At 44.0% G+C, this 13,789-nt stretch overlaps 2 protein-coding genes across 4 annotated transcripts in view; both read right to left on the bottom strand.

Annotated features, from left to right (window-relative positions):
- The window catches only part of TMEM177 (transmembrane protein 177), a 98,786-nt gene that overhangs the window by 44,690 nt on the left and 40,307 nt on the right, over nt 1-13,789 (bottom strand). The window lies entirely within an intron of this gene.
- Nucleotides 1-13,789, bottom strand: part of MRAS (muscle RAS oncogene homolog) — a 47,316-nt gene that overhangs the window by 10,891 nt on the left and 22,636 nt on the right. For 2 of the 3 annotated variants that reach the window (XM_079969512.1, XM_079969513.1), the window contains exons 2-5: nt 11,140-11,350; nt 3,497-3,650; nt 2,260-2,359; nt 1,050-1,129 (exon numbers count right to left, since the gene is read on the bottom strand). In XM_079969512.1, coding sequence (XP_079825638.1) covers nt 1,050-1,129; nt 2,260-2,359; nt 3,497-3,650; nt 11,140-11,332 — 527 coding nt within the window. In that variant the 5' untranslated portion in view covers nt 11,333-11,350. The remainder of the gene's footprint in view (nt 1-1,049; nt 1,130-2,259; nt 2,360-3,496; nt 3,651-11,139; nt 11,351-13,789) is intronic. The other variant, XM_079969514.1, reaches the window with a different exon arrangement.

Here is a 13,789-nt window from a genome sequence, read left to right as displayed (position 1 = left end):
TCAGCACCGGTGGTTGGTGCATAAACTTGGATTACTGTGATGTTAAAAGGTCTGCCTTGGATTCGTATCGAGATCATTCTATCATTTTTGAGATTGCATCCCAGTACAGCTTTCGCCACTCTTTTGTTGACTATGAGGGCCACTCCATTTCTTTTACAGGATTCTTGCCCACAGTAATAGATATGATGGTCATCCGAACTGAATTCGCCCATTCCCGTCCATTTTAGTTCACTGATGCCCAGGATGTCAATATTTATTCTTGCCATCTCATTTTTGACCACCTCCAACTTACCCATGTTCATGGTTCTTACATTCCAGGTTCCTATGCAATATTTTTCTTTACAGCATTGGACTTTCCTTTTGCTTCCAGGCATATCCGCAACTGAGCATCCTTTCGGCTTTGGCCTAGCTGCTTCATCAGCTCTGAATCTACTTGTACTTGTCCTCCGCTCTTCCTCAGTAGCATGTTGGACGCCTTCCTACCTGAGGGGCTCATCTTCCAGAGTCATAACTTTTATATGCCTGTTGCCTTTGTCCATGGAGTTTTCTTGGCAGGGATACTGGAGTGGCTTGCCGGTTCCTGCTCCAGGTGGATCACGTTTGGTCAAAACGCTGCACTATGACCTGTCCATCTTGGGTGGCCCTGCACGGCATAGCTCATAGCTTCTCTGAGTTATTCAAGCCCCTTCACCACGGCAAAGCAGTGATCCATGATCCACGGAAGGCAGTGATCCATGTTGAGCTTAGATGACATTATGTCATCAGAACTCAAGGCTGACCAAGCTCACATGGGCCATTTGAGTTGATCATGTGGACCATCTGTGATAGAGAGATCAAATGGTTCCACAACTGATCTGGGATAAGTATTGTGCTACCAAGATGGTCATTTGTGTGCTGAAATATATATATGTAAACAGTGCATTATATTAAAACTGGCATTTAGCAGTGAGATATGAACTAGCTCTTGCTTCTAGCACGTGGATGATAGATTCATTAAACCCTTGCAAACTGTGTCAGTATTTGGCCAACTCAACAGGATCATGGCTCACCTGATTACTCGAACAAGATCATGGAAGGCTTTGTCAACATTCAATGGGGGATCCTTTGCACTGGTTTCTATATATGGAATCTGGAAAATAAAGGCCCAGTAACTCTTAAATATGTATATTATTGGGGAAATGGTTTTATGTAAAGATTCTCGAGAAAGAAAACATTTGATTACACAGTAGGGATTCCATTATAACAAAGAAGGAAGGTGGCTTGTACCAAATATAGAGTTTCATTTTTATTTCCCCAATCTGCCTGAAGACAGTTTGAATAACTAGAAGCTCAGAAAGATTAAAGAGCTGTTCACAGATAGAGCATGTCACACTGATACTTGATAATGAGGACAAGAAGAGGGTGGGTTACATGTTCCAGGGTTTCTTCTGCTACATTTTGTACACTATTCCATGGCAGAAAATGACTTGACAAAGGTGCTCTCTAGTGACATAGTTGCACTATAACCTTGCATCAGTTTTATACCAGTTTAACTGACATAGTCTCATGTAAAGAAACTTGGGAATGGGTAGTTTGGAGAGAGCTTTGCTATCCCTCTCAAAATTACAGTTCCCAGAGTTTCCTGGGGAGAAGGAATGGCTGTCTGCAAAATACATATGTACTTACAAGGACATCTATATTATTATTACTACTTCATTTTTAAACCACACTTCATCCTGTAACATCCCAGTGTGGGTCACAACATAATCAAATAAAATACAGTAGCACATAGCAGAACAGAAGACCATGGAAAAGGGATATTCAAAAGCATTCATATGAAATATAGAAATTTGTTGCTGATGTAGCCCAAGCAATGATAGTATATTTTTAGAATACATACAATGTCTTTATAGTACAGTGGTACCTCTGGTTATGAACTTAATTCGTTCCGGAGGTCCGTTCTTAACCTGAAACCATTCTTAACCTGAGGTACCACTTTAGCTAATGGGGCCTCCTGCTGCTGCCGAGCTGCTGGCAAGCAATTTCCTGAGGTAAAGTTCTTAACCCGAGGTACTACTTCTGGGTTAGAGGAGTCTGTAACCTGAGGTACCAGTGTATCTTATTTTTTTTAAGCCACCTTGTGGAAATTTTTGGTGAAGACACCATAGAAATTTCTGAAATAAATATATTCATATATTCCAGAAAAGACAGATACTTGGTGGGTTTGGTGTACAAATGGGCACATGTGCATGCAAACAGGAAATAAACCAAAATACTTACATTGTGCTTTGCTGCCATTTCCTTTCCTTGTTCCCGGGTGATTTTCCGCAAATGCATTAAGTCTACTTTGTTGGCCACCAGAATCATTGGAAAAGATTCCCTGGAAGAAGTGAATCAAGAGAGAACATCAGTACAAAAACTCCCTGCTTCTTGGGTGTCACATTATTTCTAGTATCTGAAGAAGACAGAAACCACAAACCAAAGCACTTGCTGCTTAACTGAAGAACAGAGCTTGATTCAAATCATGAATGAATGCCATGGTGATCTACCAAGACTTTTCTTATCTTTTGCTGGTGCATTAAATAGCAAATGTTAATAGCAAATGTACTTGCAGTGGACACCTGAAACCAGTCTAGAAATCTGAGCTTTGGCCTGGTTCACACATGCAAGGACACTGCTTAATTACTCTTCTTGGTCATTGTCAGCAACTAGAAGCTGAATGTATGGACTGACTGCTCAAGTTATAAATGTTATTTATTGATGATGTTTATATACCGCTTAATTATTCAAATTTCTAAGCGGTACACATAAAAACAATCCACAGAAAATAGGACAACAAGTCAGTGGACTGGATGCTGGGACGGCAATTTACATTCAAGGAGGAAATAGTTTCCATTCTTCCTCCCTGCATTTGCAGTCACCTGTAACCCCCCAAAAGCTTATCTGGAGGGTGAGTAGGCACTCCTGAACAATGTGGGATGAGGCATGTCCCTGCTGGGAGACTGGGGAATTTGGATTCAAAGGTAACTTAAGGAAACTCACTGAAGGGAACATTTCTCTCCCTTGCTCCCTCCAGCAGCTCTGCCACACCCCCAAATGTACCTGTGTTCAATGTAACATGTGAACAAGCATACTTTACACACTGGCTGGCAGCATAAAACTGAGGATGTCACTTTCAAAGATTTTATAACTGGGTATGACATCTTATTGTTACAAGAGACCCGGGCTAGAGAGAATCTGGTTTTGAATGGCCACATCAGAAACACCAATGCTGTTCATTAAAAAATCTCCATAGGGCAACATGCAGATATTTTAAATATAACTAATGGGTTAAAGGATGGGTCATAAAAATATAAAGTCATAAAAAATGTAGGAGGTAAGGATGCAAATCAATTCAGTGTCCACTCAGTCGAGAGCCATACAAAAAAGTTAAGTCTCTCGAGGGAGGGCTCCGACATTTTTACTCCTCAAAAGAATCCATGGGAGTTCAGAGTACTTGCTGCTCAAATGCACTCACCTGTCTTTGACTCGGAGGATGAGCTGGTGGAACCTGTCCACATGCTCGAAGCTGGCTTTATCTGTGACTGAGTAGACTATGAGGAATCCATCCCCCGTCCTCATGTACTGCTCCCTCATTGCGCTGAATTCTTCTTGGCCTGCCGTGTCCAGAACTAGGGACAGCAAGGGAAAAGAGAAAGTAGAAGTTGGCCTGCACCCAAATTGTGTGTCCATCCTGACTCTCCTGCCCTAAACATATCTGCTTGAGAGCTAAGCCTCCTTTGTACACGTTGCCAGGTCTATGCTGGAGGAAGGTGGGGCTGTGCATGGCTAGCCCAGCCCCACCTCCAGCCCTACCTACATCTGCATACTGACCAAGAAAGGTAAAAAGAGTTTAAGGGTGCATGCATGTAGGTGCTCCTTATGGCTATGCCCAGCTCAACATTTGGATGTTGGGAGGGTGCAGCCAGGGCAGCAGGGTCCAGCTCTCCTCTACATGTGTTCAGTGCATGTGTGAAGTCACACGCAAAGAGGGTGGCAGATGTGCTTAGGATGGCAGCTGAAGTCTCCCAGATTATTAGTTTTAGCAATGATGAACACCCCACTGTAACCCAAGAACTAGACTGAAAGGGGGCTTGAGCCTTGCAACAGTTAAGATTCCCCTCTGACAATCTTCTTCTCCCTTTGCATTACGGATGTACAGCCGTACCTTGGAAGTTGAACGGAATCCATTCCGGAAGTCCGTTCTACTTCCAAAACATTCGAAAACCAAATCGCAGCTTCTGATTGGCTGCATGAAGCTCCTGCAGCCAATCAGAAGCTGCAGAAGCCCCGTCATACATTCGGGTTCCCAAAGAACGTTTGCAAACCGGAATAATCACTTCCGGGTTTGCGCGTTCGGAAGCCAAAACGTCCGAATTCCATGGCGTTCGACTACCAAAATATGACTGTATTAATAATAATAATAATAATAATAATAATAATAATAATAATAATTTATTATTTGTACCCCGCCCATCTGGCTGGGTTTCCCCAGCCACTCTGGGTGGCTTCCATAAAAACCAAAAATACACTAAAATATCATAGATTAAAAACTTCCCTGAACAAGGCTGCCTTAAGATGTCTTCTGAATGTCAGGTAGTTATTTATCGCTTTGACATCTGATGGGAGGGCGTTCCACAGGGCAGGCGCCACGACCGAGAAGGCCCTCTGCCTGGTTCCCTGTAGCTTTGCTTCTCGCAATGAAGGAACCGTCAGAAGGCCCTCGGCGCTGGACCTCATATTAAAACTCAAACCTCAGCATTTGAGGACCAAGCTAGACAGGGCATTCTGTCACATCGTATGTTGTGTAACTGCATTTTGTTAAACACATAGGCAGCAAAGGAGTCCCTGGACCATGGAATAATCCATAGAGTCCAAGCCTAGGGCAGCTTCACATGGTACACTTTTGTCAGATGCACTAGTATATTTCTGAAAAATAAACTATGCTCAAACACCTGTAGTGAAGAGCAGAGCAGAGGCTACTTCTACCTACCTCCATCCTGGGAACCAACAGAGGTTTGGCTCTTTCATGTTCTTATAGAAGTATTTAGCTACTCCCTGTTAGAAACAGGATACTGGTCTAGAGAACTCAACGGGCCTGTAGTTGTTGTTGCTTTTTAAAGCATCAGTCCCACTGTACGTTTGGTGTACGCTTGGTGAAATAAATGTTGCTGTTACGATTATGACGTCTTTGTATTCTTTACCCTGCCCCTTCTGAAACATTAGCTTCTCTCCTTGGCTAGGAGGAGGGAAGGTGAACCCTGCTCCATATATTTGCAGTCTGCGTGGGTCCAATTCTGAGGCACCCTTTGGGGGGGGGGGAATGGTTGAGAACATTCTTTCCTTCTTATAAAAGTTATTTTCCATAACTCTTTGTTGCCAGACGGAGAAAGGCATGACCTCAAGGCTACTCCTGAATGACTGTTCTAAAGCCATTAAGCAAAAGCAAAGCAAAAGCCCAGGAAGGAAAAAAAAAAAAGGAATTATGCTATAATTGCTTTCTTTTAATATCGTGCCCTTGTTTCTCCGGCAGACCTTGTGAGTGGATTTAAGTGCCGAGGGATGGCACGTGGTACAGTCTTCTCATGGAACAATGACAATCTCTGAATGCATACAAGTGGAGTTGTTTGAAACTGCCTTGTGTCAAGCTAGCGGGTTACTTGGAAAGCTAGCACACCAGAGAAGGCACTAAGCTTGGCCTTTATCCTGAAATGCTTTGCAAATGCAGGGAGATTTTGACTTGTTAGAACTTGACCCGCCCCATGAAGCTTCAAATGGAACAGTTAGAATCATATTACTGCAGAACTGGAAGGGACTGTGAGGGTCATGTAGTCCAACCCCTGCAATGCAGGAATCTCAACACTTAAGGGTGTACCACATTTTCTCCTTAATATCTAAAGTAAGGTTACCAGGCGTCCCCGTTTCCTGGGGACAGTCTCCGGATTTACAAACCAGTCCCCATACAAAATCCAATGAAGTTGAAAAGTGTCCCCAGATTCATTGAAAAAGATCTGGTAACCTTAAAGAGGTTCTTATGCCTCAGAGCATGTACAGAATGCATTTTCCCCCACTACAAACTATGGAGCCACAGCCAGCCTCTGTATATTTGGGATTAGGGAGCACAGAGGCTCCAGGTCAAAGACTGTGGCCTCCAGGCAAGTTTACACCTGTTTTTCAAAGTTAACTTGACTAGATATACAGTTCAACAAGTTGCGCTAAGGTGATTGTTCCGTCAGTGCAAGCTTGCCAGACAGAATGACCTCCCTTTTCCTCCCACTGTATACTGTTCTAGGAGTTTTCCCAATTCTCCCAATACGATTTGGGGAGGATGAGGGGAAGAGCGGGAAAAGTCCTAATGCGCTAGCAGAACTCATTGTCCTTGCTTCTGCCAGGACAACTACTTAGTTGAATCTGGTCCACTGTATTCATTGCTTGGTGAAAAGTAAAGGCAGATTCAGGCCCCTAGATATTAGCTCCGCCCCCTTTAAAAATTAAAAAAGCAATATGTAAGGTATATGCTTACACTATCTATTTAGAGCCCCTCAGATATGATTTTTATTGTGCATTCATGATGATTTGTGCTCGTGATGGTATTGGGGTGGTTATATATGTTCCTGCTTTCAATACTTTCTGTGGCTACAAAATTTCAAAGTGGAAATACTGTTCCATTTCTAATTAGTGTATATCCCCATGATATCCTACTGAAATCCCACAATTTTTTTTTTGTACCACAAATGTCTTGGTTTACTTTTCGTCCCTCAAGACAGCATTGGGGAAGCATCTTAGAACAAATAATAGAGCAAAATGATGTGTGGACGGTCCAGTGTAAATCCATCCATTTATGCTGTACTTTTGTACTGTTTTATTGTTGTTAGCCGCCCTGAGCCCGGCTTCGGCTGGAGAGGGCGGGATATAAATAAAATTTATTATTATTATTATTATTATTATTATTATTATTATTATTAATGCACTATTGTTGTGTCAAATACATGTTATGGAATACACTCACACACAAAAAACCAATTTGGAAGGCTTTGCAATTTCTGTATCATAAAATATCAGAGCAGCATGCAATACTTCTGAATCGCTGCTATGCTAATTTGTGATCTGTTGCTCTGATTCTGCATTTGCCATGATGTGATGGCATACCACATGATACAAGAAATCCTTAGAAGATTTACAACTTGTGAGGGTGGTGTGAAACAGCCAATACTTTCCCCCCTTCAAAGACAGAGAGAAAGGGATCTAATTTTGGGGAGAGGGGAGGGATTGATTCTAATACAAAAAAGCAAACATTAGGATTCAAAACTATCCCTCTCCTCTGTAAGGGAAGAAATAATTTCACTTCTGATGAAGCATGGATTTGGAGTGCTAAGAAGAGATGGCACAACTAGGAACCTGTTCACTGACCCTGGTGCAAAAAAGGCCAGCAGAATAGAGGCAAAAACCTTAACCGTTTAGCATGTTTAGAAGTCAGATTTTAAAACAAAACAAGAAACCCAGGAACCAGCTTCTCAGTGACAGCGACTATGCAAGCATGAATGCTTTCAGAATGATCGCTGGCCCTTTAACCTTCTGGTTAGATTATTCCCAAGCTGTTTTTATGATCTTTGCAGAAGCGAGGCAGACGAACCAGCGTGATCTTGGTGTGAAGCAAGAGCACATCTGGAGGTGGGCCAAGCCAAACACAGCAAGAAATGCTGACAGAACTTATGGGAAGAATTTAGGCAACCAGCTTACACGTACTTGTTTAGGGGAAGGCTAAATTGACCCAAGTGGAATTCACTTCTGAGCCAACAGAAGCATACATACTTGTGGAGTTAGTACCAGAGCATAAATGCATACAATTGTAATTCTAAATATCCCAGATGACTATGGCGTTGTGGGCATAGCACCTTGTCTTAACCAGATTTGCTCAAGTCTCAGGGATTTTGATGGAATTTGCTTCCAATCAAGTAGGCTTACAATGCCAGCCAGAAATCAAAAGACTGTGAAGGTACCTCCCAAGCATCCTTTAGGACAAAATAAAATCCACACCTCTTCCTTCCCATTTTTTTACTTGCTCTGGTTCGCCAGAAGCGGCTTAGTCATGCTGGCCACATGACCTGGAAGCTGTACGCTGGCTCCCTTGGCCAATAAAGCGAGATGAGCACCGCAACCCCAGAGTCAGTCCTGACTGGACCTAATGGTCAGGGGTCCCTTTACCTTTACCTTACCAAGGTGCTGACACTTGGTCAGTAGTTTGAAGGAGGGATGCAAGTACAGGCTGCAACTTTAGATTTGCACAGCTGAAGTTGATAAAATGGATTTGTCACCATGGTGCAACAAATGCTACCCTGCAGCCCCCTTTTAAAACAAACAAAAAAACCCCAAAACTTTTTGCAGTTAGGAAGTGAAAAGTGTGGAACAAATGAAGGATTAATGGGAAGACATATAAAACACCTTGCAAGCAAGCCAGGATGAATGCTCATTGTCATCTAACATCCTTGCACACAAATCCCAATGAATGTTCAATAAAGATTGGCCGGAGCCTAACTTCTGTTTAAGCTTTGTGCAAGCAAATCAGGATGGAGGCTGTAGGAACAGGTTGCCTGCGGGGGGCCGGTACTCAGGTTCTTGTGAGCTCAGGAGACTACTGTTCGCCTGCCTTGTTAAAACATTTTTCTTTGGCTTCAGATTTGAAGCACCAGCATCAGACTGGCCTCTAGCAAAATTAATAATAATAATAATAATAATAATAATAATAATAATAATACTCTGTAAGCATCAGATTCAGCAGCAAATAGACAGAAGATGTTGGGTGGTTGCAGCAGCGGTGGCAGAAAACAGGAGACTAAAACAAGTTGTTTGATCCAAACCGCTCAAAACAAAGGTGGAATTAATTTAGTGTAGCAAGGTTAATTCTTGGATTCCAGCCATGTGTGCATAAACATTGCATGTATACAAATGCACTGAGTTCGTGAGCAACTGGACAAACAGCCCCAGGAGAGAAATGATGAAAATAGTTACATGCAGAGAAAGTGGTAGTGGTTATCAAAAAACATCCCTTGCATAACAATTCACAAGTTTATGAATAGCGCCTGCCTTGGTTACCTTTATTTTCCTACATTGTTCTCTAGTAAAAGTTCAAGAGGGGGTCGGATTTCTTTTCAGACCTGCAAGAGTGCTTTTCAAGTGCACATGTCATCTGAAGCAAAAACAGCAATGACAACAACAATGCAAAATGTGAATCTGTAGCTGAGTCGATTTCAGGAATGGCTTCAGTTTGTGTAAATTTGGGAACACTTTGAAGGGCTGGTGCAATGGATTAATAAAGAGGGTGTTTGAGGAGACGTGGGTTCAAATCTTCACTTCACAAAGCTCATGGAGTAACCTAGATCAAGCCACATTCTCTCTTTCTCTCTTCGCCTCACCTGTTCCATAGCATAGTTGTGAGAATTGAATCCCATATATGCCCCTCTCAGGTCCTTGAAGAAAAACTAGGAACTGAGCATGGCAAACAAATAAATACCATCAATGTCACCTTCATACCACTGCTCAGTCTTGGAGCCAGTACTGAGAGAAATACAGTACAATGCTAAGGTACTGAAATACGCTCCTGGAACAACAGGTAGGAGAGAACTTCTGAGTTTCTTTATTTGAACTAGGGGAGGGTGTAGCACAGAAGTTTCATTGCTTCCAGCCAGGAAGGCAGAGCATAGCCATCATGCCTAATAGCCACTGATAGCTGTCTCCTCCATGAATTTGTCCAATCCTTATTTAAAGTCATTGAAGTTGGTGGCCACCAGTACACCCTGTGGCAGTGAGTTCCACAATTTAACTACACATTATACTTGTCTCTAGCAAAATCTACTTCTATCCAAGTGTTTCATTCTTTTTGTATGTGTTCTTTGCTTGAATTCTGTCTGATGCCTTTTTGTCTGTTGTAATGTTTTCTCTCTCTCTCAGTGGTTTTTATATTTTCTCTGTAGCACGCTGCCTAGCAAGATAAACATATTTTTGAATACCTGGGCAAAACACTCCATTAAAGACCCAAACGCCTGTGTGTTCTGGCCATGATCCCCCAAACCAAAACTTCAGTGATTTAAATCATTATCATTAAAATAACTTTCATTTGGAGAAGAAATACCAAGGGCAAATCGGAATAGCTCCACTTGATTCTTGCATCTCATTTATCTGTACTGAGATACTGTATAACATATGTGTCAGGGGTTCAGGAGCAGAAGCACAGGGAAGAGGGGAGATGGAGAGCGAAGGGGAAGAATCTGAGGGCAGCGTAGGAGAAGATGACAGTGGCCCGAGGGATTCCATGAGCCTCTCCAGCGAATCGGAAGATTCACAGAAGGGGGCGCCGGTGGCCAGGGCAAGGGGGGTCCCAAGGGGGACACCCCAGAAGCAAGGGGCCAGCGGGGACTCCCAGAGCAGCAGTTGGAAATCAGGACCAGCTTCCCCACCAGAGCATAGTGGGGGGGAAGAGTCACAGGTATCGGGAGTAGCATCTCCCCCAGCAGGGAGAGGAGAGGAGTCAGGGCTGACCATGCCTCCATCGGAGAGTCAGACAACGGAGGGGAGGTCAGATCCGGCCAGTATCCCGGAAGAGGGAAGCAGTGACAGAAGTAGTGTAACGGTCAGGAGGAAGGTCACTGGGTTGGCGCGAGAGGCAAGTTCAAATGTACAGGAGCGTGGGACAGCAGAGAATGAGGATTGGGAACCGGGTCCTAAAGCCCGCCGGAGGCAGGGGGAGGAGCTAAGCGACTCAGCGTCAGAGGAGTCCAGAAAGGGGAATGCCCCAGCGGGCAGGAGGACCCAGAGGAGAAGAGAGCAGCGGAAAAGGTGGAGCAGGGCTAGGATCTTAAACTGGTGTCAGAGGGGAGGAGATTCAGACGGGACTTCGCCAATCTAGGGTTTAAGATGTAGGGCTGCGCGCTGCGGCTTTGAAATGGAAATTGAACTTCAATAAAGACTTTTGTACATTACGACAGCCTAGCATTGGTCCTCTGTGAGCTGGGACGTAGAGGCAGCTCTGACAATATGCAATCAATAAGATATATGGAATTTATGCACACACAAAAGTTGAGCAGCATCAGATGAAAGCCCATCAATTCAAAATAGGTGGCTCACCATCTAGAATGGCCCACTGCCCATCTATCTCCGTATGCTTCAGGTAAGAGTCTTCAATAGTTGGATCATAGTCTGGCACAAAGATCTTCTGGAAAAACTGAATGGTGAGGGCACTCTTCCCCACACCCCCATCTCCGACCACCACCAACTTGTACGTGGGAAGGTTTTCACTTGGAACAGCACTTGTAGCCATGGTATCGATAGGTTAGAACTGGAAAAGAGAGAGAATTCTTGTGTCACAACAAAATAGCATGCAAGCTTTCGAGTTCTCCAAAACTCTTTGTCAAGATGATGGTAAGTGAGTATTTGGGGGTGAGTATTGAAAAAAGGTAGCTAGTAGTAAAGCTATGGACCTGGCTCTCATAAGAGCCTAATATGAAACACAGAAGGAGGTAGCAGTCATGCAGATGAGACTCTGCAGGTACTATGAAGGAATCAAGGAAGCCATATGTCTCCCTAAGGATGGTGTAAAAGTCAGAGATGAGAAAATGGCCACTACATGTTTCTCCTTCCCAAAAGGCCATAGTGCAACTCACTCCCAACTATCATCCTACAAAGCCTCATTTACATGTCTGCTGCCTCCTCTCCTGTTATGTCTTAAGACTCTGGCAAGATGATCTTCAGTTCTGAGTAGGTACATGTCGTAGTAACCTGCCTGATAAAGCACTTGTGCTAATAGGGTTGTATTGCATCATCCAGCCCCAGTTAGTGATCTCACAGTCTCATTCTAGGCCAGGAGTAGCCCATGTGGTTCTCTCCAGAAGTTATTTGACCACAACTCCCATAATTCCTGGCCACTGGACATGTCGACTTCACCTGATGGGAGTTGTGGTCCAAGGACATCTGGAAGACACCAGGTTAGCCACTTCCATTCTAGGCTAACTGATGTTTCCAGATCCTTTTCAATGCAGCATCATGTACTGTTGTAATCCAACTTGGAGGTACCAGGATTTGGATACACAACTGAAGCCAGGAAAGTTGGCACCCCATCCTAAGCTGCTAAGAGAGTTCTCCATTCCAGAGAGACCACATGTGTCTCATTGTCATCTGCAAACTACAAACCTGATCCTTATAAGTGAAGTATAGCCCCACAATCTCCTTCAGAACAGCTGGAACCCCACTCACTCGGGGCAGGATGAACCTCCCACAAAGATCTCTGTCTTCTTTGACTTGGACTTCAGCTTACTTGCCTCCACCCATTACCACATCCAGGATTTAGCACTACCCCTAAATTTTCAGTGCCTAACCCAGGTTTGGATTAGCTTGGCTTCATTTGCAAAACAAGCCTGATTCAAGGTCTGTAAGTGGGGGAGACAGGAGACAAAAGATGGCAGGAGACCTCAATTCTTCTTTCCCCTTCTGGTCAAAGTCAATACATAGTCCACACCATTTAGAAGAGAGCATGAAGCTCAGAACCAAAACATCTCATCTTGCCAAAAAAAGAAATAAAAAGTTATCTGGGGGGGAAAAGCCTTTCTGAGTATGTATAAACTCCTCGGCCGAGAAACTGCTCATGACAATGATTTACAGTATCCATGGTAACCTGTGTGACGTTGAAATTGCCTAATCCTGTTATGAAACCTGCAAGGGGGGGGGCACTTAGATACAACAACAGCAGCTGGAGCTGCCTCAGTGTTCCTCCTTCTCTCTTCCAGATGGTTCTCTCAAAATCTGTAGCTTTCATATTTAGCAACAGCTACAGGACGCTATTGCTGTTTAATTGTGGCTATGAAGCTGATTATAAAAAGAGAGAGAAACGTCCAGTGTTACAGACTAGGCACCAAATCCCTCAACAATACAACAGTGGTGGGTCTGCGCATGGCTTTCCTTAGGGACATGGAGCTCACCCAGTGCACCCAATCATTGCGAACCTGTGTCTCCCAACCTGCTCTCTATCCCAGCCCAACTGCACAGGAGATGGAAATGATAAATGATCACCAGTGAGCCATTTAGAGCAACCTTGTTTGTTCATGACACATGTCCGCAGATGCACTAAGCCTCTGAACATCGGGGTTAAACCAATCAGGAGAAGCCATCACCTTCCTGCCCCTGTTTCGGAATTGCCAGGGTCCCAGGGGCTGGTCTCCTTCCTAAATCAGACCTACGTTCGTCTAGTCCACAATTCTGTAGTCTCCAGCGTATTCTGGTTGGTTCTCACATACCATCCATTGCCCATTTCCCTAGCTCAAGGCAACTTTGCTTGGAGCCCTAGGCAATCTTGTTGCTCCAGCTCAGGTTGGGAGCTTATACAGGAGCAGGAAGCTCCAGAGGAGATAAGGAGAACTCAGTGATGGAAGTAAAACTGGTGAGGGTCAATCATGACTTGAGGCCCAGATGGCTGAACAGGTGTCTCTCCCCATAACAGCCTACCCCTTATAGCTGGTATGGCAGAGGGAGGCCTTTCTTGTTATCACACCATTGATGGAGATTCACCTGGTGGTGACACAGGGTAGGGTCTTCTCTGTGGTGGTGCCCCATTGTGGATTGTTCTCCTGGAAGCAGTTCTGGTGCCAGAGCTTACAGCATATTGGCACCAGGAAAAGACCTGCCTGTTTGCCTGGGCATTTATGGGACATTAGCTGCAGCTGCCACTGGGAGCTGTAAGGAGCATTTTTATTAGTTGCTGGGCTGAAACCTGCCCTCCAGTTTA

This window comes from Podarcis cretensis (genome assembly GCF_951804945.1).
Source record: "Podarcis cretensis genome assembly, chromosome: 1".
NCBI classification, from domain to species: Eukaryota; Metazoa; Chordata; class Lepidosauria; order Squamata; family Lacertidae; genus Podarcis; species Podarcis cretensis.
This window is presented reverse-complemented; position numbering and strand designations above follow the sequence as displayed.